The sequence below is a fragment of the Stegostoma tigrinum genome, chromosome 2, assembly GCF_030684315.1.
Source record: "Stegostoma tigrinum isolate sSteTig4 chromosome 2, sSteTig4.hap1, whole genome shotgun sequence".
Classification (NCBI taxonomy): Eukaryota; Metazoa; Chordata; class Chondrichthyes; order Orectolobiformes; family Stegostomatidae; genus Stegostoma; species Stegostoma tigrinum.
In genome coordinates, this window is record NC_081355.1 from 148,826,228 (window position 1) to 148,851,402 (window position 25,175).

Here is a 25,175-nt window from a genome sequence, read left to right on the forward strand (position 1 = left end):
GGCTCTCCCTATCCACCCTATCTAACCCTCTGATTATTTTATATGTCTCTATTAAGTCACCTCTCAACCTTCTTCTCTCTAATGAAAACAGCCTCAAGTCCCTCAGCCTTTCCTCGTAAGACCTTCCCTCTATACCAGGCAACATCCTAGTAAATCTCCTCTGCACCCTTTCCAAAGCTTCCACATCCTTATAATGCGGTGACCAGAAAAAATACTCCAAGTGTGGCCACACCAGAGTTTTGTACAGCTTCACCATAACCTCTTGGTTCCAGAACTCGATCCCTCTATTAATAAAAGCTGAAACACTGTATGCCTTCTTAACAGCCTTGTCAACCTGTGTGGCAACTTTCAAGGATCTGTGTACATGGACACCGAGATCTCTCTGCTCATCTACACTACCAAGAATCTTACCATTAGCCCTGTACTTTGCCTTCTGGTTACTCCTACCAAAGTGCATCACCTCACACTTGTCTGCATTAAACTCCATTTGCCACCTCTCAGACCAGCTCTGCAGCTTATCTATGTCTCTCTGCAACCTACAGCATCCTTCGTCACTATCCACAACTCCACCGACCTTAGTGTCATCTGCAAATTTACTAACCCATCCTTCTACGCCCTCATCCAGGTCATTTATAAAAATGGCAAACAGCAGTGGACCCAACACCGACCCTTGCGGTACACCACTAGTAACCGGTCTCCAGGATGAACATTTCCCATCAACTACCACCCTCTGTCTTCTTTCAGCAAGCCAGTTTCCGACCCAAACTGCTATATCTCCCACAATTCCATTCCATCACTTGCAATAAAATCTCCTCCTGCTTCCACACCACTACCTCCAGCACCTCCCAAAGATCAATCCTTGAGCGTCCCATATTTCTTGCCTAGACGCCCCTTGGCAACATCATCCAAAAGCTTAGTGTAACTTTACAAATGTATATAGACAACACGCAGTTGTACCTCAACCACAACTTCTTTCGACTTCTCCACGTTTATTAATTTATCAGATTGCTTATTAAACATCCAATTTCTCCAATCAAATGTCAGGAGGACTGAAGCCATCATTTTCAGTTCCTACTACCAACTCTTCCCTAAGCTTTGACACCATCCCTTTCCTTGGCAACAGCCTCAGATTAAAACAGTCTGTTTGCAATCTTGGTATTGCATTTGATCCTGAAATGAGCTTCTGACCTCACAACCGTCCGATCAGTTTTCCAATAATAGGTAACACTGACCTCGAGGACTCTTCTATTTCAGTGGTAGCGTCCCCATTCCTGAACCAGGAGGTCTGAGTCCAAGTCTATCTGGGAAAATTGGACAGAAGGGCCTGTCTCCGCGCTGTAGGACTCTATACCTCTATGACTCTATTTAAAAGTCACCTGGATGGGTATATGAACGGGAAGGGTTTGGAGGGATATGGACCAAATGCTGGCAAATAGGATGAGGATCAGTGTCGATTGGTGTGGACGAGTTGATCTGAGGGGTCTGTTTCCATGCTATATAAATCCAAGACTCCACCAAGGTTTTCCAGAGTGCGAGAAAGAGGGATTTTATCATGTTCTAACTCCAAGCAAAGAAATAGAAGGATGATATCAAACATGCTCACAAACATAGGCAATAAGTTTACAAGAGAGTGCCTGGTGCAGGCAGGGAGAACATGTAGTGCAAAAGTCATTAGAGTCTCTGATGCAAAAACAAAGTTGCTGGAAAAGCTCAGCAGGTCTGTGAGGGAGAAAACAGAGTTAACACTTCAGGTCCGGTGACCCTTCCTCAGAACTGAGCTCTTCCAGCAACTTTGTTTTTGTTCCTGATTTACAGCATCCACAGTTCTTTTGGTTTTTATTAGAGCCTCTGAGCTGTTCTAACCTGAGGTGACAATTGTTTAATAGTTGACTGATACATTTCTCAGCAGTGGCGAGTTTTGTGGCTATTTTTAAGTTCTTAGTGAATGATCCTTGCCTAAATTTACTTTACCACTGTTTTCTCTGAGAGTTTAGAAGAATGAGAGGTGATCTCATTGAAGCATGGAGGATGCTAATGGGTCTTGACAGGGTAAATGCTGAGAGGATGTTTCCTCTCAAGGGAGAGGCTGGGACCAGAGGGCATAGTCTCAGAATAATTTGAGACTGGGATGAAGAGGAATACCTTCCCTCAGAGGCTTGAGGTTCTTTGGAACTCCTAGCCACAGACAGCTACGGGGGCAGAGTGCTTGTGTATTTTTAAGGCTGAGATAGATAGATTCTTGACCAGGCAGGGAATCAACGTTTATGGGCAAAAGGCAGGAAATGGACGGGAGGGATATAGGATCAGAGCAGGCTCAAGGTGCTGAATGGCTTCCTCCTGTTCCTACTTCTTATGATCTTACGATGAGACAAGCAGGGAAGGAGAATTCAGTGATTTGGATGACATGTATAAGATCCCGAATGGTCTCGGCAAGGTGGGAAGTGGAAAATGTGTTGTTTTCTGTGTTGGGCAAGACCAGAAAGAGGGCGCATAGTTTAAAATTGAGTCATTTGCTCTTTTAGGGCAGTGAGGCACGACCCAACTTAACTTGGAATGATATCGCTGTGTCTCCATGTTGGCCAGGCCCAAATGCTGGTAACTCCAGTCCTAACTGTCCAATCCCAAAGATGTGGATCACTTCAAGAAAATGCTCACCACCAGCATCTCAAAGGCAGTTAGGGATGGACAATAAATGCCAGGTCAGACAGCAATTCCAACTTCCTAATAACAAATAAAAAAATTTTGTTACTGTGAGTACTGGGGTTACTGGGTGTATGAGGCAAGATGGGTGAACTTCCAGTTAGAAATCTTTGGATGATCTCACAAATTTAAAGGGGTGCAATGGACGCTTTTGGGTTACTTCGCCCTGATAGAGAGTTGAGGGAAGGGACCATTGAGGGAATGGAGGTGGCTGGAGGAAGGGGTAAGTCAGATGAGCAGGTAGCCCAAAGATGTGCAGGTTAGGCGGATTGGCCATGCTAAATTACCCACAGGGATCCTGTACGCATAGCTTACATGCTTTAGCCACGGGAAACACATGTTTACAGGGATAGGGCAGGGGATGGTTCTGGATGGCTGGCTCTTCGGAGGGGCGGTATGGATCTGTTGGCCCAATGGCCTGTTTCCACACTGTAGGGATTCTACGTTCGATATTCTATGTTCTATGTTTGTCACAAACATGTTGGTGTCGACAAGAGCCAGGGAAAGTGGCTGCTCCTGAATAGACGGAAATGATGTATTGGAAAGACCCTCAGTGAAAAGTGTTATGTTCCACATGACAGACACACTGGTAAATCCATTGACCGTGTCGTCTGCAATCAGTGCTGTTCTGAAAATAGAATCAATCGAAGAAGACTGGGGGTGGGGTTAAGGGTCAATCAGCTCTGAAGAGCTCTAATCATTACTTTTCTGCTCCTATTGTCTGCTCATTAGACAGCCACATCCCTCAACACATACTGTGTCTTCCTGAGCTCCAGTAATGCATGACTATTGTCAGTAATTGATTATCTCTCCCGCTCACTTTTTTGTTTCGATGGAAGTCTTGCTGTTGAAGGGGAAAGGTTCCATCCAGTGAAAAGAGGGACGGATTTGCATTTATATAGTGCCTTTCACAATCCAAAACGGTCTTGAGCCAATTAATAAAAAAATGTATCAAAGATAACGGGAACTGCAGATGCTGGAGAATCTGAGATAACAAGGTGTGGAGCTGGATGAACACAGCAGGCCGAGCAGCATCAAAGGAGTTTGAAGGCTGACGTTTCAGGCCTAAACCCTTCATCAAAAAAGGGGGATGGGGAGAGGGTTCTGAAATAAATAGGGAGAGGGGGGAGGCAGATCGAAGATGGATAGAGAAGATAGGTGGAGAGGAGACAGACAAGTTAAAGAAGCGGGGATGGAGCCACTGAAGGTGAGTGTAGGGAGGGAGGTAAGGAGGGGATAGGTCAGTCCGGGGAGGACGGACATGTCAAGGGGGCGGGATGAGGTTAGTAGGTAGGGAATGGAGGTGCGGCTTGGGGTGGGAGGAGGGAATAGGTGAGAGGAAGAACAGATTAGGGAGGGACGGATGAGCTGGGCTAGTTTTGGGATGCAGTGGGAGGAGGGGACGAACTGGGCTGGTTTTGGGATGCAGTAGGGGGAGGGGTGATTTTGAAGCTTGTGAAGTCCACATTGATACCATTGGGCTGCAGGGTTCCCAAGCGGAATATGAGTTGCTGTTCCTGCAACCTTCGGGTGGCATCATTGTGGCACTGCAGGATGCCCATGATGGACATGTCATCTAAAGAATGGGAGGGGGAGTTGAAATGGTTCGCAACTGGGAGGTGCAGTTGTTAATTGCGAACCGACCGGAGGTGTTCTGCAAAGCGGTCCCCAAGCCTCCGCTTGGTTTCCCCGATATAGAGGAAGCCACAACGGGTACAGCATATGCAGTATACCACGTTGGCAGATGTGCAGTGGAGGCTTGGGGACTGCTTTGCAGAACACCTATGCACCTATCCCGTTAGCAGGTGCTGGCCCAGCCTAACGTGTGTTTGTCTTCCCTCTGTAGAAGGCAGATGACCTGACCAGCTGCTCTGAAGCAAGTACGGTGGACATGAGAAGCAAAGGAGATGAGGACGAGCACATTTCAGAGCACACAGAGGAAGCTGTGGAACCAGACGAGTGCTTCACAGACGGTAGGTGCCAAGGCCCAATAGAAGTGTCCAGCGTTGGCAAACAAATACAACGTTTTTGCGAGCTTCCCTCCCACCCTGAGTACATTTCAGTCAGGATTCCAGAAGAAATAAATGGGGAATCCTGCTAACCAGGGCCTATACTTCCTGCGGAATCCTTCACATGAGTAATTTTAATGACCAACTGGCTACTGCCTGGCAAGTGGAAGATGGCTGAGTTCCCACCGGGGGCATTTCAGATGTGTAACAAGGGCAGTCTCATTTGATTTGATTTATTATTGTCACATGTACTGAGATACAGTGAAATGTATTGTTTTTCATGCTAAGCAGACAAATCATATCTTACATAAATACATCAGGGTAATAGAACAGAATGTAGAATATTCCCAATTCCTTCGCCTCTGTCGCATCTGCTCCCGGGATGAGGCATTCCACTCCGGCACATCGCAGATGTCCTTGTTTTTCAAGGAATGCAATTTCTCCCCCCTCAGTGGTCGAGGACAGCCTCAACCGTGTCTCCCGCATTTCCCGCCACTCAGCCCTCACACCCCCTCCCCATAATAACAACTAAAACAGAACCCCCTCGTCCTCAAGTACCACCCCATCAACCTCCAGACCCTTCTGCCATCTGCAATCCGACCCCACCATCAAAGATATTTTGCCCTCCACCCCTTATCTGCCTTACGGAGAGACCACTCTCTCCGGGACTCCTTTGTCTGCTCCACGCTCCCCTCCAACCCCACCGCACTCGGCACCTTCCCCTGCAACCGCAGGAAGTGCTACACTTGCCCCCACACCTCCTCCCTTACCCACATCCCAGGCCCCAAGATGACTTTCCATATCAAGCAGATGTTCACCTGCACATCTACCAATGTGGTATACTGCATCCACTGTACCCGGTGTGACTTCCTCTACATTGGGGAAACCAAGCAGAGGCTTGGGGACTGCTTTGCAGAACATCTACATTCGGTTCGCAATAAACAACTGCACCTCTCAGTTGTGAACCATTTCAACTCCCCCCCCGCAACTCCTCAGACGACATGTCCATCCTGGACCTCCTGCAGTGCCACAACGATGCCACCCAAAGGTTGCAGAAACAGCAACTCATATTCCGCTTGGGAACCCTGCAGCCCAATGGTATCAATGTGGACTTCACCAGCTTCAAAATCTCCCCTTACCCCACCGCATCCCAAAACCAGCCCAGTTTGTCCCTGCCTCCCTAACCTGTTCCTCCTCTCACCTATTCCCTCCTCCCACCTTAAGCCCCACCCCTATCTCCTTCCTACTAACCTCATCCCGCCCCCTTGACCTGTCCGTCCTCCCCGGACTGACCTATCCCCTCCCTACCTCCCCACTTCTGCTCACCTTTACTGACTTTTCTCGTTGCCCAATTTATTTTCTACTTTCTCTTTTCACATGCTATGTCCCTAAATTTTTCGCGTAGATTAACAAGAGACAAGCATTATAGATCCAAAGTTGCATGGAACAACAGCAATAATTTCAAAAACTGTGCAGTTTACATTACAGTGCTGAACTTACATGGGGAAATAGGAATTTTTTTTATTGATTCATGTGATGTGGATGTCACAGGCCAGGCCAGTATTCATTATCCATCCCTAACTGTCCAGAAGACATTGCTCTGGGCCTGGAGTCACATGTAGGCCTGACCAGTTGAGAATGTAGTTTCCTTCCCTAAATGACATCAGTACCAAGATAACACGGTGTGGAGCTGGATGAACACATCAGGCCAAGCAGCATCTTAGGAGCACAAAAGCTGACTTTTCGGGCTTAAACCCTTCATCAGAAAAAGGCTCTAGGCCCGAAACGTCAGCTTTTGTGCTCCTAAGATGCTGCTGTGTTCATCCAGCTCCACACTTTGTTATTTTGGATTCTCCAGTTCCCATTATCTCTCAGTACCAAGATGGGTTTTTTGTGACAATGAACAACGGTTTCACGGTCATTGTTAGACTCTTAATCCCAGATTTGTTTATATATATCGAATTTAAAGCCACCATCTGCCATGGCAGGATTCAAACCCAGGTCCCCAGAACATTATCTGGGTCTCTGGATTAACAGTCTAGTGATAATACCTATTGAGATTACTAAGTGAAGACCAAACTTCATGTTGTTTGTATTCTTCCATTTTGGTGCTCTGACAGCACAATTAGAATGGAGTTTTTAACGAATGAAAGTGATCAATTCCTATCAGTGGACAAGAAACCCAAGTGGGGAAAGGCCCAGTGCTGGGGAATTTTGGGAGCCATAGGCCCGAAGCCTCTTGCCCCTCCTAAGCAGGTCTCTGAGTCATGTCTCTAATTACTCATGTATTGTATTCTAAAATACTGTTTTCTGAATGAAATCTAATTGTGGCTGCCTGCTTATGTCCCACTGAGCCATTTGCCTGATTATCTGGAATTACGGGAGAAGATAGCCTGTCTCCAACACCAACAACCCCTCCCCCCCAGGTTTCCATTGAAGAAACAAACAGGCTATTCTGACATGTCGGCAAATACTCTGGGGTCAAATATTAAAGGCCAAGAGGCATGTGTAATTTGTAGTTAATCTGTGTCAAGACAAACGCACGATTTTATAGGACCCTTTACCACGCAGGAGGCCATTCAGCCCATTATGCAACAATTTCCAATTAGCCCTGTTTCCCTCTGCTAACCACCACAACCCTGCAGTTCTCTCCTTTTTGTGTTTGTCCCATTTGCTTTTGAATACTATCAAATGTGGTACCATCGACCTGTTAGAGTATGCAAGCTCCCCTCGAAGCCACTCACTGTCCTGACTTGGAAGTATATCGCTGTTCCTTCAATGTTGCTAGCTCAAAATCCTGAAACTCCCTACATCCCCAAGGGTTGCAGTGATTCAAGAAGGCAGCTCACCACCACCTCCTCAAGGTCAACTGGGAATGGGCAGTAAGTACTGACTTAGTCGGTAATGCCCACATCCTGTGAATGAATTCGAAAAGCAGTTACACAGTGTAATAGCTCACTGCAGGAGAAACAAGTTCTCCTCTTCAACTCTGATTCCTTTCCCATTTGCTGTCAGCAGAGGTTCACCTGCACATCTGCCTATGTGGTATACTGCAACCACTGTACCCGGTGTGGCTTCCTCTACATTGGGGAAACTAAGCGGAGGCTTGGGGACCGCTTTGCAGAACACCTCCGCTCAGTTCGCAACAAACAACTGCACCTCCCAGTCGCAAACCATTTCCACTCCCCCTCCCATTCTCTAGATGACATGTCCATCATGGGCCTCCTGCAGTGCCACAATGATGCCACCCGAAGGTTGCGGGAACAGCAACTCATATTCCGCCTGGGAACCCTGCAGCCATATGGTATCAATGTGGACTTCACCAGCTTCAAAATCTCCCCTTCCCCCACCGCATCCCAAAACCAGCCCAGTTCGTCCCCTCCCCCCACTGCACCACACAACCAGCCCAGCTCTTCCCCTCCACCCACTGCATCCCAAAACCAGTCCAACCTGTCTCTGCCTCTCTAACCTGTTCTTCCTCTCACCCATCCCTTCCTCCCACCCCAAGCCGCACCCCCATCTACCTACTAACCTCATCCCACCTCTTTGACCTGTCCGTCTTCCCTGGACTGACCTATCCCCTCCCTACCTCCCCACCTATACTCTCCTCTCCACCTATCTTCTTTACTCTCCATCTTCGGTCCGCCTCCCCCTCTCTCCCTATTTATTCCAGTTCCCTCTCCCCATCCCCCTCCCTGATGAAGGGTCTAGGCCCGAAACGTCAGCTTTTGTGCTCCTGAGATGCTGCTGGGCCTGCTGTGTTCATCCAGCCTCACATTGTATCATCTTGCTGTCAGTATCTATTTCTTTTGCCAAGCCTTCCCTTTCCCAGCAGCTGGAACACAGTGAACGTAGCTGCTTCAAGTGTGTGAGGTTTTAGGGAATGTTGTGATGCTTTGATAAAGAGCCTGGATTATTTGTTGCAGGATCAGTATCTGTCCCTGGGCTGTAACCTCAGGCTGATCCATTCAAGCCCAGCACAAGTGCCCAGACAGGGAGAGCTTACAGCTTATTTTCAATAATGTCGGAACTCTGGGATGGGCTGAAGGAGAAGGAGTAAGGTGGTTTTAGGTAACTAATTAAATTCAGGACAGCTGAATTGGAGGTTACAGAGAAAGTTGGTACTGGGTAGAATATGGGGCTGCCATTTATGGTAATAGTTATGGATGTAGGATGAGGTGAAGAGGAAATGACACCAGAGCATCCTGTGCTATATCGCTGATGTAATCTCTGAAGCATTGTCTCATTGTCTCAAATCATAATGGATCAGGTGGCATTTTCAAGCCCAGACTGAACTAGCCTGTGCTATTTCAGAAATTGTTTCTTTTGCATGTCTGTTCTTATTTGGTTTCCTCTGAACTGAATGGGAGTCTTCTAACCCATTTATGAGAATCATTGGCAGCTTTTGCTGTCTTTCCCTACATACACCTTATCTCAGTCCATTTCAAAGCCCCATCTCTGCAACATCCTCCAGCCTCTACACACTCCCCATCTCTGTAACCTCCTCCTGCCTCTACACACTCCCCATCTCTGTAACCTCCTCCAGTCTCTACGCACTCCCCATCTCTGTAATCTCCTTTAGCTTCTACACACTCCCCATCTCTGTAATCTCCTCCAGCCTCTACACACTCCCCATCTCTGTAACCTCCTCCAGTCACTACACACTCCCCATCTCTGTAATCTCCTCCAGCCTCTACACACTCCCCATCTCTGTAACCTCCTCCAGTCACTACACACTCCCCATCTCTGTAACCTCCTCCTGCCTCTACACACTCCCCATCTCTGTAACCTCCTCCAGTCGCTACACACTCCCCATCTCTGTAACCTCCTCCAGTCTCTACGCACTCCCCATCTCTGTAATCTCCTTTAGCTTCTACACACTCCCCATCTCTGTAATCTCCTCCAGCCTCTACACACTCCCCATCTCTGTAACCTCCTCCAGCCTCTACACACTCCCCATCTCTATAACCTCCTCCTGCCTCTACACACTCCCCATCTCTGTAACCTCCTCCAGCCTCTACACACTCCCCATCTCTGTAACCTCCTCCAACGTTTACACACTCCCCATCTCTGTAACCTCCTCCTGCCTCTACATACTCCCCATTTCTGTAACGTCCTCCAGTCTCCACGCACTCCCCATCTCTGTAACCTCCTCCAGCCTCTACACACTCCCCATCTCTGTAACCTCCTCCTGCCTCTACACACTCCCCATCTCTGTAACCTCCTCCAGTCACTACACACTCCCCATCTCTGTAACCTCCTCCAGTCTCTACGCACTCCCCATCTCTGTAACCTCCTCCAGCCTCTACACACTCCCCATCTCTGTAACCTCCTCCAGTCTCTATGCACTCCCCATCTCTGTAACCTCCTCCAACCTTTACACACTCCCCATTTCTGTAACGTCCTCCAGGCTCTACACTCTCCCCATCTCTGTAACCTCCTCCAGTCTCTACGCACTCCCCACCTCTGTAACCTCCTCCAGTCGCTATGCACTCCCCATCTCTGTGAACTCCTCTAGCCCTTACACACTCCCCATCTCTGTAACCTCCTCCAGCCTCTACGCACTCCCTATCTCTGTAACCTCCTCCAGCCACTACGCACTCTCCATCTCTGTAACCTCCTACAGTCTCTACCCACTCCCCATCTCTGTAACCTCCTCCAGCCTCTATGCACTCCCCATCTCTGTAACCTCCTCCAGTCCCTACACACTCCCCATCTCTGTAACCTCCTACAGTCTCTACGCACTCCCCATCTCTGTAATTTCCTCTAGCCTTTACACATTCCCCATCTACAGGGCTAATGGTAAGATTCTTAGCAGTGTAGATGAGCAGAGAGATCTTGGTGTCCATGTACACAGATCCTTGAAAGTTGCCAGGTTGACAGGGCTGTTAAGAAGGCATACAGTGTTTTAGCTTTTATTAATAGAGGAATCGAGTTCCGGAACCAAGAGGTTATGGTGAAGCTGTACAAAACTCTGGTGCGGCCGCACTTGGAGTATTGTGTGCAGTTCTGGTCACCGCATTATAAGAAGGATGTGGAAGCTTTGGAAAGGGTGCAGAGGAGATTTACTAGGATATTGCCTGGTATGGAGGGAAGGTCTTACGAGGAAAGGCTGAGGGACTTGAGGCTGTTTTCATTAGGGAGAAGAAGGTTGAGAGGTGACTTAATAGAAACATATAAAATAATCAGAGGGTTAGATAGGGTTGATAGGGAGAGCCTTTTTCCTAGGATGGTGACGGCAAGCATGAGGGGGCATAGCTTTAAATTGAGGGGTGAAAGATATAGGACAGATGTCAGAGGTAGTTTCTTTACTCAGAGAGTAGTAAGGGAATGGTACGCTTTGCCTGCAACGGTAGTAGATTTGCCAACTTTAGGTACATTTTAAGTCGTCATTGGACAAGCATATGAACGTACATGGAATAGCGTAGGTTAGATGGGCTTGAGATCGGTATGACAGGTCAGCCCAACATCGAGGGCTGAAGGGCCTGTACTGTGCTGTAGTGTTCTATGTTCTGTGTTCTGTGTTCTGTGTTCTATGTTCTATCTCTGTAACCTCCTCCAACCTCTACGCACTCCCCATCTCTGTAACCTCCTCCAGTCTCTACACACTCCCCATCTCTGTAACCTCCTCTCGCCTTTACACACTCACCATCTCTGTAACCTCTTCCAGCCTCTCCACACTCCCCATCTCTGTAACCTCCTCCAGCCTCTCCGCACTCCCCATCTCTGTAACCTCCTCCAGCCTCTCCGCACTCCCCATCTCTGTAACCTCCTCCAGCCTCTCCGCACTCCCCATCTCTGTAACCTCCTCCAGCCTCTAACACACTCCCCATCTCTGTAACCTCCTCCAGCCTCTAACACACTCCCCATCTCTGTAAGCTCCTCCAGTCTCTACACACTCCCCATCTCTGTAACCTCTTCCAACCTTTACACACTCCCCATCTCTGTAAGCTCCTCCAGCCTCTAACACACTCCCCATCTCTGTAACCTCCTCCAGCCTCTAACACACTCCCCATCTCTGTAACCTCCTCCAGCCTCTAACACACTCCCCTTCTCTGTAACCTCCTCCAGCCTCTAACACACTCCCCTTCTCTGTAACCTCCTCCAGCCTCTAACACACTCCCCATCTCTGTAACCTTACCGCTCTATACAGTTCTCTTTTAATAGAATAATCTAAAACTGAGCTCATTGTTCTGACATCTCTGTACAGCTCAGTATCAAACTTTGGACTGGCAATTGTTTCTATGAAACATCAAAGGTACTTTCGCCATATAAATGCAACTTGTTGTTGCTAGTTTTGCAACACCTTAGATGTTATAACATCTTTGCTGAGTAATACTTATTCCTGGCTGCTTTGCATTTTTAAAATTTCTTGAAGATTGGTCTGAGTACAAAGGCATCCTGATTAAAAATGATCCTACCTCTATTTCTAAGTGATGTGGTATAAAGTGTGTGCCTGTCCAAGCTGGTGTGTATATCATGCTGACAGAGTATTAAAAGACCATAAGACCATAAGACATAGGAGTGGAAGTAAGGCCATTTGGCCCATCAAGTCCAGTCCACCATTTAAATCATGGCTGATGTGCATTCCAACACCACTTCCCTGCACTCTCCCCGTAGCCCTTGATTCCTTCTGAGATCAAGAATCTGTCGATCTCTGCCTCGAAGGCATCTAACGTCCAGGCCTCCACTGCACTCTGCGGCAATGAATTCCACAAGCCCACCACTCTCTGGCTGAAGAAATGTTGTCTCATTTCAGTTTTAAATTTAACCCCTCTAATTTTGAGGCTGTGCCCACGGACCCTAGTCTCCCCGCCTAATGGGAACAACTTCCTAGTGTCCACCCCTTCTAAACCATACATTATCTTGTAGGTTTCTATTAATCTCCCCTCAACCTTCTAAACTCTAATGAGTACTATCCCAGGATCCTTAGCCGTTCATCATGCGTTAAACCTACCATTCCAGGGATCATCCATGTGAATCTCCGCTGGATACGCTCCAGGGCTAGTATGTCCTTCCTGAGGTGTGGGGCTCAAAATTGGACACAATATTCTAAATGGGGCCTAACTAGAGCCTTATAAAGCCTCAGAAGCACATCACTGCTTTTATATTCCAACCCTCTTGAGATAAACGACAACATTACATTCGCTTTCTGAGTTACGGACTCTACCTGCAAGTTAACTTTTAGAAAATCCTGGGCCAACACTCCCAGATCCCTTTGTACTTCTGCTTTACGAATTTTCTCACCGTTTAGAAAATAGTCCATGCCTGTATTCTTTTTTCCAAAGTGCAAAACCTCGCATTTGCTCACATTGAATTTCATCAGCCATTTGCTGGACCACTCTCCTAAACTGTCTGGATCTTTCTGCAGCTCCCCCCCCACCCACCTCCTCAGTACTACCTGCCTGTCCACCTATCTTCATATCATCGGCAAACTTCGCCAGAATGCGCCCAGTCCCTTCATCCAGATCATTAATATATAAAGTGAACAGCTGTGGCCCCAACACTGAACCCTGCGGGACATTGAATATTCCAGATGGCTCAGCTCAATCAGATTTCTTGAAGGGGACCTGCATTGAATAAAATCATTTATGGGACACACTGAGCTCTGTTATGGATCAGACCGTATTCCCTGAAAATATTCAGAAGATAGTCTAGACTCTAACATTTTCTTATTTTAAAGGTAAATGTAAGTGTTGTGTTCCAGATGCAATTCGATTGGTCAAACTCCTGGATTTAAAGCAAAACACATTTTATTCATCCACCATAGTTAAAATACAACAGGAGGAAGAAGAAATTGGAATAACTTTAATTTATTGGTAAACTTAACAAAATAATAGATACAGTAACTATTACTAATTGACTGTTCCAATATACTAACAGTTGATAAACACACCGTTGGCAAAAGGCAAATTCAGAAAGCAGATTGTCTCACCTGCAACTCTTGTAACAGACAGAGAACCCTCAGGTTTTGGCTGTAACTGAGCGAAGGAAAGAAATAGCTTTCACTTCTTGAAGACCCCCATAGCAGTTGCTGAAAGCTAAACCTAAAGCCCCTTGTTCTGTGGGGGCTCAACCACACCCCTTCAGGCTGCTTCTATTGTTCCAACTTTGAAAACAAAAACCTACTCGAGAGATGTGAGCAGAAAGACTGGCTCTCCAGTGTAGTACAGAGGGAGCCACTGTTAGAAGGCCGTTAGACAGAATCATAGAAATCCTAGAGTGTGGAAGCAGGCCATTCAGCCCATTGAGTCCACACTGACCCTCTGAAGAGCATCCACCCAGTCGCAACCTCACCCTACCCTATCCCTATAGCCCTGCATTTCCCATGGCTAACCCATCTAGCCTGCTCATCCCTGGATGCTGTGGGCAATTTGGCAAGGGCAATCCATCCTTGGATTCTATGGGAAGCAAGGGACAAGTTGGCAGGACCTTGGGCAATGATCTTTTCGTCCTTACTGTCCACAGGTATAGTGCCAGAAGATTGGAAAGAGGCAAATGTCATTCCCTTGTTCAAAAAAGGGAACAGGGATAACTCCAGAAATTACAGACCAGCTAGTCTTGCATCAATGATGGGAAAATTATTGGAAAGGGCTCTGAGAGATAGGATTTATGATCACTTGGAAAGACACAGTTTGATTCATGATAGTCAGCATGGATTTGTGAGGGGTAGATCGTGCCCCACAAACCTTATTCAATTCTTTGACGAGGTGACCAAACATGTGGATGAAGGTGGAGCAGTGGGTGTGGTATACATGGATATAAGTAAGGTGTTTGATAAGGCTCCCCATGGTAGGCTCATGCAGAAAGTAAGGAGGCATGGGATAGGGGGAAATGTGGCAGATTGGATTCAGAATTGGCTGACCCTTAGAAGACAAAGGGTGGTAGTGGAGGGAAAATATTCAACATGGTGCTCAGTTATGAGTGGTGTACCACAAGGATCTGTTCTGGGTCCTCTCCTATTTGTGATTTTTGTGAATGATTTGGATATAGGAGTGGAAGGGTGGATTTCTAAGTTCACAGACGATACAAAGGTGGGTCGAGTTGTGGACAGTGCGGAGGGCTGTTCTAGGTTACAAAGGGACATTGACAGAATGCAGAGCTGGAATGAGAAGTGGCAGATGGAGTTTCCCGAAACGTGTGAGGTGATTCATTTTGGAAGGACAAACTTGAAAACAGAATATAGGGTTAGCGGAAAGGTTCTTGGCAGTGTGGAGGAGCAGAGGGATCTTGAGGTTCATGTTCACAGTTCCCTGAAAACTGCCACCCAGGTGGATAGAGTTGTTAAGAAGGTATATGGTGTGTTAGCTTTCATTAATAGAGGGATTGAGTTCAAGAGCCGTGAAGTTATGCTCCAGCTGTACAAAAGACTGATTCGGCCACATCTGGAGTATTGTGTCCAGTTCTGGTCACTCATTACAAGAAAGATGTGGAAGCGTTGGAAAAGGTGTAGAAGAGATTTACCAGGACGTTGCCTGGAATGGAGGGAAGGTCTTATGAAGAAAGGTTGCGAGAGCTTGGACTTTTCTCTTTAGAACCATGAAGGATGAGAGGTGACTTGATGGAGGTGTACAAAATGATCAGAGGTATAGATAGAGTAGACAGCCAGAGACTTTTTCCTAGGGTGGGGGTAGCTATTATGATGGGGCATAGTTTTAAAGTGAATGGAGGTAGATATAGGGGAGACGTCAGAGATAGGTTCTTTACTCAGAGAGTGGTAGGGGCGTGGAATGCGTTGCCGGAGAGGGTAGTGGAGTCGGCCTCATTAGGGACATTTAAGTTGCTATTAAATAGGCATATGGATGATAGTATAAGGTAGGGGTGGATGTTAGATAGACCTTAGTATTAGAGTAAAAGTTCGGCACAACATTGTAGGCCAAAGGGCCTGTACTATGTTGTACTGTTCTATGTTCACCTGAGCCAGCACATCTCTGGACTGTGGGAGGCAAACGGAGCACCCGGAGGAAACCCACGTGGACACGGGGAGAATGTGCAAACTCCACACAGACAGCTGCCCGAGGGATGGAATCAGACCTGGGTCCCTGGTGCAGTGAGGCTGCAGTGCTAACCACTGTACCAGCATGCCATCCTTTTCTGAGTAACTCCACCGCTGACCCTCCCCCACCCATCAACCATCCAACAACCACCCATCCCCCAACTCGCCAGGAAATGCACCTTCTCCACATCACCCCCCCACCCAGCCATTGACAGAAGATATGGGGCCCACCGTATCCGCTCACAAGATCTAGCCACGGGAGGTGGGTTGAGCAATCCATCCTCCATCTTCTTCAGGAAAGGAGGGAGCGTGGGAGGAACGGAGGGAAATCGGCTGTAGTAAGCATCCCTCCCCGTACCTTTGGATAATTTGAATTTGTCAGATGGTAACCCAAGTTCAAAGGTGGCCGTAATAAATCCCACACAAGAACAGCGGGAGGAAGCTCACAGCATAAATCCCTTTAAAAACATAGATTGTCTGCTCATTATCACATTTGCTGCCAGGGGAGATTGGCTGCTGCTTTTCTTACATTCGAGCTGCAGCATGCACCACCTACAGTGTGCACTGCAGAGACTCACTAAGGCTCCTCTTACAGCACCTTCCAAACCCATCCATCCCAAAGGACAAGGGCAGCAGATACATGGGAACATCACCATCTATATGTACCCTTTCCAAGCCACTCAGCATCCTGACTTGGGAATATATCCCCATTCCATCACTGCTGCTGGGTCATAATCCTAGAATCCCCTCCCTAGGACCAACCTACAGCACATGGACTGCGATGGTTCAAAAGGCAGCTCACCATCGCTTTCTCAAGGGTAACTGTGCCAGCCCAACTTGTAACACCTATGCCTCATGAGAATTAGAACAATAGCTACATGTTAAAAGTTACTTCTCTGACTGTATACTTGACAGTTGGAGTTTGCCTTGGGCAGAGTGTGGTGGGGTCCCCAGCGGAGAGCTGGCTAAATGGACATCCTCCTGTTTTCCATCGGGACCTGGGGTGGAGGATGTTACTCGCACCAGTGCCATGTAATCACAGGCTGTGATGGTGCAGGGATTTCCAGCCCCTAGACTATGGAGCCTCAGGGCCGTGCATAAAGATGGTGGCGGACAGACAATGCCCTGTTTGATTTTGTTTTTTAAAAAGCCCTTATGTTTTAGGTTGCACTTCAGCCCTATGCTCCTGATCTTGTGGACACGGTGTGGTCAAGCCATGGGCCTGCCCCTGAGCTTGGCCAAAGTGGCCATCAATAGGTCCCAGGCAATGGGTTATGGGAGGGACCATAGCTCGAGACTGCCTTCCCATCTTCCACAGCTACCTTCGTACCTGGATGTCCTTAAGTAAGGAGCAAATATTGTGGACCAATCTCCTCAAAGCCTTCAGAGAGCGGTGGGCACCACGGTGGGGGAACTACCTTATTTTCACCTCAGCTCTATCTTAATTCGCTCCCTCCTTACTTTCCCCTCTATTATGTTATTGTCATATTACCTGATGGTCAGTGCTTGTTAATTTTCATGAATAGTGTGGGTGATTTGACGATGGGTTAGAAACATCCAGAGGTGTGGAATAACATCTCTGCGTGGAAAACAATAAGAGTTGGTTTGGTGGGGACTCTTGTGTGGCAGGGGTAGTGTCCCTATATCCGAGCTGGGAGGCACACATTCAAGTCCTACTTGCTCCAGAGGGTTTGCCTAAGTTGGTTTGGAGGAAAAACAAAGAAAAGTGAGTGACTTCACTGTACATTCAGAAACCAGGACTGAATAACTGGCAGCCATTGGGAAAAGTGAATTTCTGTCCTCCCTGCGATCGAAAGCGCTATATAAATTCCTAAGCACTGCTCCCGATAAAGCAGGGATGAGTTAATCCTGTGTAGGCCTGATGTAGTCTCTTCTTCCGCAGCTTGTGTTCGACGCTTCACCTGCTGTCAGGTGAACATCTCGACAGGGTACGGGAAGGTCTGGTGGAACCTGAGGAAGACCTGCTACAAAATTGTGGAGCACAACTGGTTCGAGACGTTCATCATCTTCATGATCCTGATGAGCAGCGGAGCTCTGGTGAGTTATGACTCATCTCTTGGCTGCCCAGGAGCTGTCAGCAACCCTCTTCCCCACACCCCGCAACATCCCCTCCTCCGACCACAACCCAACCCGAACACCTCTGGAGGAGATTTCTCCCTCTTACATTCCTCCCCCTCCATGGTTCTGGGTGAGCACGCTGGAGAGGGAGTGGGATCTCTCCCTGGCTTTCTCAAGCATCTCTCACCTCATTCCAAAAAAGGCATCCAGGAGGGACGACCTCATGGCAATATCACTGGACTATTAATCCAGAGACCCAGGTAGCCCTGGGCTCAAATCTTGCCACAGCAGATGGTGGAATTTGAATTCAATATAAAAACAAATCTGCAATTAATAGTATAAAGCCAAGCATGAATTGATTGTCCTAAAACACCATTTCGTTCAATAATGCCCTTTAGGGAGGAAAACTGCCGTCCTTACCTGTTCTGGCCTACATATGACTCCAGGCCCACAGCAATGTGATTGACTCTTTGTTGCCCTAGGGATGGGCAATAAATGCCAGCCTCGCCAGCAAAGCCCACATCCTGTGAATAAACCTTAAGAAATGTTATGTGGACTTGGAGTCAGGACAGTTTAGGACTTTGAAGAAGTGGTCCTGACAGTCAGGCCTTCCTTATAGTCTCAGTAATGTTCAATATATCCTATAGCTGGCTGCTAACACTGAATAAACTTGAGGCATTGAAATGGACTGCAGCAGTTCAAGAGGGCATCCCACAAATGCCTTCTCCAGGGGATCTAGGGATGGTCAATAAAAGCAACACCCACATCCCGTGAATGAATGAATAAAATATGAGATCATCTGCAAGTTAATCCAGCAGAGTCTTACTTCAGCAGCCCCGGACCAAGCAGAACCTGTCGGTCCCATGGTGAGGTGCTGGTGACACATGCATTCATGGGCTGGTGGACAGTAGCAACACCAGGACAGGATCATCAGGCTGAATGGCACAAGCTGCACTGGGCCCATAGGTTTCGAGCAACACTTGGGGTCTCAGTGTATGGTGCCCCTGCATGAGGTTGAAGCTGACGTCTTACTCCCTGGCGCTAATTCTCTGTCCTAATGGCTTCTTCCTCGTTTCCCCCCATTTCCACACCCTCCATGATACCTTCCCAAGCACCTCAATGCTCACTTTCATTATCGAATGTGTCTCTATGTCCCACAGACATTTGAAGACATTAACATTGATAAGAAACCAGTGATAAAGGTTGTGTTGGAGTATCTGGACAAGGTGTTCACCTATGTCTTTGTCCTGGAAATGCTACTCAAGTGGGTCGCCTACGGATTCAAGAGATATTTCACAAATGCCTGGTGCTGGCTGGATTTCCTTATTGTGGCTGTAAGTATTTGGGGTCTGAATCCCAGTTTACCGTTTAAATGCAAGCTCAAGTGAAAATATTTCCCCTGTCGCTCTTTAATTACTGAAACACTGTTTGATTGGTGTATTTATTACAGCTATTTCTGGGCTCTTAGAAATGTGTCTTTATTGAATAATTTCTGTTTCATATTGATAGGCTAAGCCAGATTATATTTGTCTAGAGTTTCCCATTTGTTACAAAAACACTGAACCTAATGGTTCCCACCATTCACAGAGGTCCTTTCTCTGTTGGGATGAACTATGATAACAAGGGAAAAGTGAAATTTGGATCCTTTCTAGCCTGAAGCAAGCATTTAGATTGCAAAAGACACTCAGTGCTGGAAAGCGTTAATCTCCACTTGTCCGTGATACATAGCAGACACAAACTGGTTGCTCTTTCTTATGATCACATGTGACTGCTGTTGTAACACACACTCACTTTGAATACGCTGCCCTTTTTTGTGTGCGGATCTGGTTGTACATTTGCAAATGAAGTGGTTGAAACTTGCATGGCCTTTCCCTAAACTACCCGAGAGACCGGACCTGGATCTGTCGCAGACCTCCGGCTAGAATGCACGGTCAATCTCACCTACAGGAAGAACCGTGCGTTGGAGGGTTGGGGGTGGTGGTGGGTGTTTGCCAGGGTTGGTGTTCGGAAATGAGGGAGCTGGCAAATCCAGAGCGAAATGCCCTCTGCCAGATCCCCGTCCTGTCTCTGCCCACTATTGGCGTGGAAGACAGGAGCAGGAGTGGGCCATTTGGCCGTTTGAACCTGCTCTGCCATTCAAAACTACCATGCCTAATCACTGGGCTCAATCCCCTAATCCTGCCCTCCCCCAGTACCCTTTGATCCCATTAGCCATAGGGGCTACATCTACCTCCTTCTTGAAAACACGTGATGTTTCTGTGGCAGTGAATTCGTCAGGCTCTCCACTCTCTGGTTGAAGATATTTCTCCTCATCTCAGGCCTACAAGTTTACCCCTTATCCTTAAACTCTGACCCTACTGGTTCTGGACTCTCCCACCATTTGGAACTTTCTTCCTGCATCGAACCTGTCCATTCCTGTCGCAATGTTACAGATTACCATGAGGTTCCCACTTTACTCTCCTAAACTCCAGTGAATAAAATGCGAACACAGTCAATTGCTCCTCGTATGTTAAGGTTGGTTTTCCAGGAATCAAATCTGGTAAACCTCCACTGTACTCCGTCGATAGCAAGAACATTCTACCTCAGTAAGGAGAGCAAAACCGCATATAACTGTCTGAACTAGTTTCTCTGCAGTGATGGTGTGAGTCCTTCAGCACCAGTCAAAAACTTAGGAGTAGAATATGCTGGATGCTAAAAATCTAAAATCAAAACAGAAAATGCTGCTCAGAAGCCAACAGGCCAAGTCACATCTGTAGAGAAAAACAGAGGGAACATTCCCAGGCTTTAAAGTGTCATATTAGACTTGAAACATTAGGAAAGGTGATAGAAACTATGGTACATTTTACCGGAATGTGAAAGTAAGCAGGTAATTAGCTTAATGTTTTATTCATGTTTTACAATCTCCGGTGTACAGTCGCTGTCACATGAAACAGGAGGTTGGTGTAAAGTGTCTCACACACACTCTAAACTGCAGGACCACACCACATTTCAGTCAGAAACTGTCTCCCAGGGGGAAAACGTACAGATAGCATCAGAGAGAGATAAAGAGATTTCCTTTGGTTCGGTGTCAATAATTTAACTCAGAATATTCAGGTGTTTGTTTTTTATTAACTTGGAAATGCTAACGTGTGGAATACTGCAGTGAATACCTTTAGAGATTATATTCCTAGTGTGGTCAGGGGAATTAAAAAATGGCCTGGTAATCTGGTGAAATCGCTGTGCCGTACAAAGAGCAATGCCAAACAGACAGGAGGCCATTCTGCTCATCTTAACCCCTTTCTCACTCTTTGAAGAAAGGGCAATTCCTTACATGGGGCCCTGCTCTTGGCCCAGAATCCTGACGCTTTCCCTTGCTCCGCCTTTGAGGGTGGCTCAACTTTGAGACAGCTTCAAAGTCCTCTTCCCTGAGTGATGTGTCTCCAACATTTAGGAGCGTGCCTTGAACAGACAAAGAATCTTGTGACCTTCCCAACTCAGCACTTACTTTGGTTAGTTGTCTCGAAATTCCATGATCTCAAGCTGACCATATGATGAGTTGGCGCAGAAGAGAGAGATAGGATTATGTCATTCCGTTCAGTGCTAGTGTCAGACTATAATTAACTGTTGATTTTAACACCCTGAGGTGTGAAGTACAGAATACAATGTGCATATGTTTCTGATAATTACAAAGGCCTTTCTTCCATATTAGCGCAAGGACAAATAGCAGTGTCCTAGATCTCATGACACTCTGTCAGATAATTGCAAGAGAGTTCTTCCCATCACTTGACTGATGGGTGGGTCCTGTTTGCAATGGATGAAACAGTAACTCTGACATAGCCAGTGAAGACCCCAAGCAGCAAAGCAACTAGCCCCCAGAGAATGGGTAACCCACCCTCTCCTCACATTCCCTACTCAAAAGGCAGGTCTGATGCACAGGGTCCATTGTGGGCAGGGCAAGGACGCAGCCCCAGGAACTCCCCAGACAGGTCAGGGGGCAAACGCCATGCAGTTGGCACCATCCTAACACATACCCAGCATCCAGCCGAGGGGCTGTCGTCCGCAGCTACAGATAGCAGTGACAGAGTCTGGTTATATTTCCAACATGTTGGCACCCAACCAGCCGGGAATCTTTCCTGCCTGCCATTGGCGTGTGTTGGAAGGTCTTCCTTGTTGATATTCAGCCGGATTGACCATGATGCAGGCATGTCTTCATTGACTGTAATGTCCTGGAATGGGACTTGAACCTGGGGCCTCTTACTTAGAGGCAGCAACACACCACAACGGGATAAAAAATAGAAAATCTTGAATTAGAAACATAGAAAATAGGAGCCGTTCAGCCTTTAGAACTCTTCTGCCATTCAATATGATCAAGGCTGATCATCCAACTCGGTCCCCTCTTCCCACCTTCTCCCTACACCCTTTGATCCTTTTAGCTGAAGGAACTATATCTAACTCCTGCTTGAAAACATTCAATGCTTCAGAGTCAACCAATCTCTGTGGGAGATAACTCCACAGGCTCACCACATTCTGGGTGAAGAAATTTCTCCTCATCTCTGTCCTAAATGGCCTTCGCTCTATCCCTAAACTGTGACCCCTGGTTCTGGGCTCCTTGATCAAGGGGAACATCCTCCCTGTGTTTACCCTGTCTAGTCCTGTTAGGATCTCATAGATTATGTTATCAGATCTCATTCTCCCAAACTCCTGTGAATATACTCCAAACCAGTCCTATCTCTGAGAAGTGGAACTGACTAGATTAGATGGTGAACACAAATAGTTCCCTTGAGTAGACAGTGTCATTAGTAAACAAGAGGATTGTAATCCCACAGAGCTCCTTTGATGAGGCAGAAAGATGCAAAAGCCTCACCGTTAAACAGTGGAAATTAAAACTCTCCCACAGCACTAGCAGTAGATTAGACCTGTTATAAAGTATAACATGGATTATCCATACTCCACAGACATTCCCATTAATCCCATTCCGGTTCTGCCTTAGACCAGAGATATGACACCTCTGAAAATAAAGTGTTTAATGGAGAACAGCAACTGTCATCTTCTCAAGGATCAACTCAGGAATGAGCGAAAAAACCATAGACCATAAGAAACAGGAGCAATTAAGGCCACTTGACCCATCAAGTCTGCTCTTTCTCAACCCTATTCTCCTGCCTTCTCCCCAGAACTTCTGATCCTTTCACTAATCAAAGAAACTATCTCTGTCTTAAACACACTCAATGGTTTGGCCTTCACAACCGTCTGCAGCAATGAGTCCCACCGAGTCACCACCATCCTCCTCATCTTGGGGTTCTCAAGGCTCATCCCTTCACCCTGACGCGGTGCCCTCTGATCCTAGTCACTGTGACAAGTGGAAATTTTCTCCAGGCCCTCACTCTTCTGAACAAACCGGTGAGCTTTCCAGTCAAGAAGGAGGTATTTCACGTTATTTAACGCTTGCCTACATTTTTCCATCAAGAGGTGGGAGGGTTTCCTGTGCCCAGTGACTTGGGGACATGGCGCAGGTCATGGGTCTGAACCCAGGCCTATTTCATCCCACTCTGCCCCGGGATAACTTGGCTCCAGTCAACAATGGGAAAGGCTGATGCAGGTTTCAACAGACAGGGAGTTCGTGGGGGTGGGGAGGGGGGGCGCGGTGCTGACCCTGTGATTAGCCATACCCTCTGTGAAAATGGTATCCCAGCCACTGATCGTGGCAACCGGGCCTTGTTGGATGTGAGTACATTATAGGTTAAAAGTGGTTCGGAATAGTTAGTGGAGATGTCGTGGAGGTAAACACAAATGCTTTACATGACTGACATTGTTACTAACGCATGCACATTCTTACAGAGGCCGGGGGAAGGTTTTGACATGCCTGCACGCGTTGTGGCTCAGTGTTTGACCTTTAACCCTGTTTTGAGTGAGCAACTTAGCAGGTTTTGAACTTTGACCTTGAGCGGCTCGAAGAGACCCCGTGTGTTTCAGTGCCCTCCCACCATCCCTCCACATAACACCCCCGCTCCCCGCCAACCCAATACCTCTGGGCTGTGGGATTTTTAAAGAAATCATTTGCTAGCGCCCCCCCGAACCTCATTTTTTTCCCCACTCTAGGAGGGGGGCTATTTCAAGCCGGATTGCTTCTTGCTCCCATCAGCATCAGCCACGCTTTCTGAGGCCGCTCTGCTCAGGTTATTATCTCTGGTTCCCAGATGACTGCGGTTGCTTGGTTACAGAATCCAACAAACCTGACTAACTGTGACAACAATGGAAAAGCCGGAATTCCCCAAGGAGCTGCTGTTTGGTTGGCAGAGCCTGAGCTGGGTGAACAAGCTGATGCCCGCTGTTCCATCTAGCAGCTCAAGAGAGAGAGAGAGAGAGAGAGAGAGAGAGAGAGCACTTGTATACCGCACCTCATGAGGATATGGCAGAGCATTGTGACTGACGCTCAAACTTAGGAATCTGACACCCCCACAGACCATAATAGCATCGAAGGCAACACTTCTATTTTACTTTGGAAGGGTTTTTGCTTAAAATGACAGGGTGTCATGGCGATGTTGCCCCTCAACCCATCAAGTCTGTGCCAACCGATCTACGCTGATCCCATTTTCCTGCACTAGGCCCAAAGCCTTGACAATTGTCACAATTCAAGGGCTCACCCAAGTACTTTTTAAAGGTTGTGAAGTTTCCCACCTCAACTACCCTCCCAGATAGTGCATTCCAGACCATTGCCACCCTCTGGGCGCAAAACGACTTGCTTAAATCTTCTTTAAACCTCTCACTTTAAGATGGTTCCCCCATGTTATTAACTTCTTGACTGAGGGGAACAGCTGCTCCCTATTCACCCTGTCCATGCCCCTCATAATCTTACACAGGGCCCCTTCCAACCTCCTCTGCTCCTAGGAAAACAACCCAAGCTCACCCAGCCTGCCAAGAAAGCTGAGGGCTCCACCTCGGGCAACATGGTCAATAAGTCGATGGTGTTGATTCATTCTGCATCTCAGCATTGACCAGCGTGATGAGTCTTGGGCTTTCCGCTGGTGTAAATACAACAGCAAGTGAGAGGGAGACTAACCTGCCACCTCAGACAAGGCTTTATCACGCTGAAACCAGGCACGTTGAGGTATCAGACAGGCCATTCATCCAGAAGTCATAGCTCCCGGTATTTCACCCAGTGTGAAAGTTGTGGCTTCCAATCCTGCTCCAGGGAATGGTCCGCAGGTTCTTGGCCGGTGCTGAAGAAGAACCACGCTGCCTGAAGTTCCCCCAGTTGCCACCCCTGCCCCCTTCCTTTGTGTAAGCCATTAAAACGAAAGCCTATCCACCGCTTTCTCAGCTGGATGTCTCATCTTTCTTGAAAGTTGAACAAAAACAGAGGAGTTACCCCACTTGTTAGGGGCCATTGGGTTCTGTGCTGAGTTTAGATGGCT

At 47.4% G+C, this 25,175-nt stretch overlaps 1 protein-coding gene across 8 annotated transcripts in view; it reads left to right on the forward strand.

Annotated features, from left to right (window-relative positions):
• The window catches only part of scn5lab (sodium channel, voltage gated, type V-like, alpha b), a 432,064-nt gene that overhangs the window by 328,566 nt on the left and 78,323 nt on the right, over positions 1 to 25,175 (forward strand). For all 8 annotated transcript variants that reach the window (XM_059640055.1, XM_059640086.1, XM_059640082.1 and 5 more), the window contains 3 exons: positions 4,547 to 4,673; positions 17,609 to 17,763; positions 18,945 to 19,118. In XM_059640055.1, the coding sequence (XP_059496038.1) occupies positions 4,547 to 4,673; positions 17,609 to 17,763; positions 18,945 to 19,118 (456 nt within the window). The remainder of the gene's footprint in view (positions 1 to 4,546; positions 4,674 to 17,608; positions 17,764 to 18,944; positions 19,119 to 25,175) is intronic.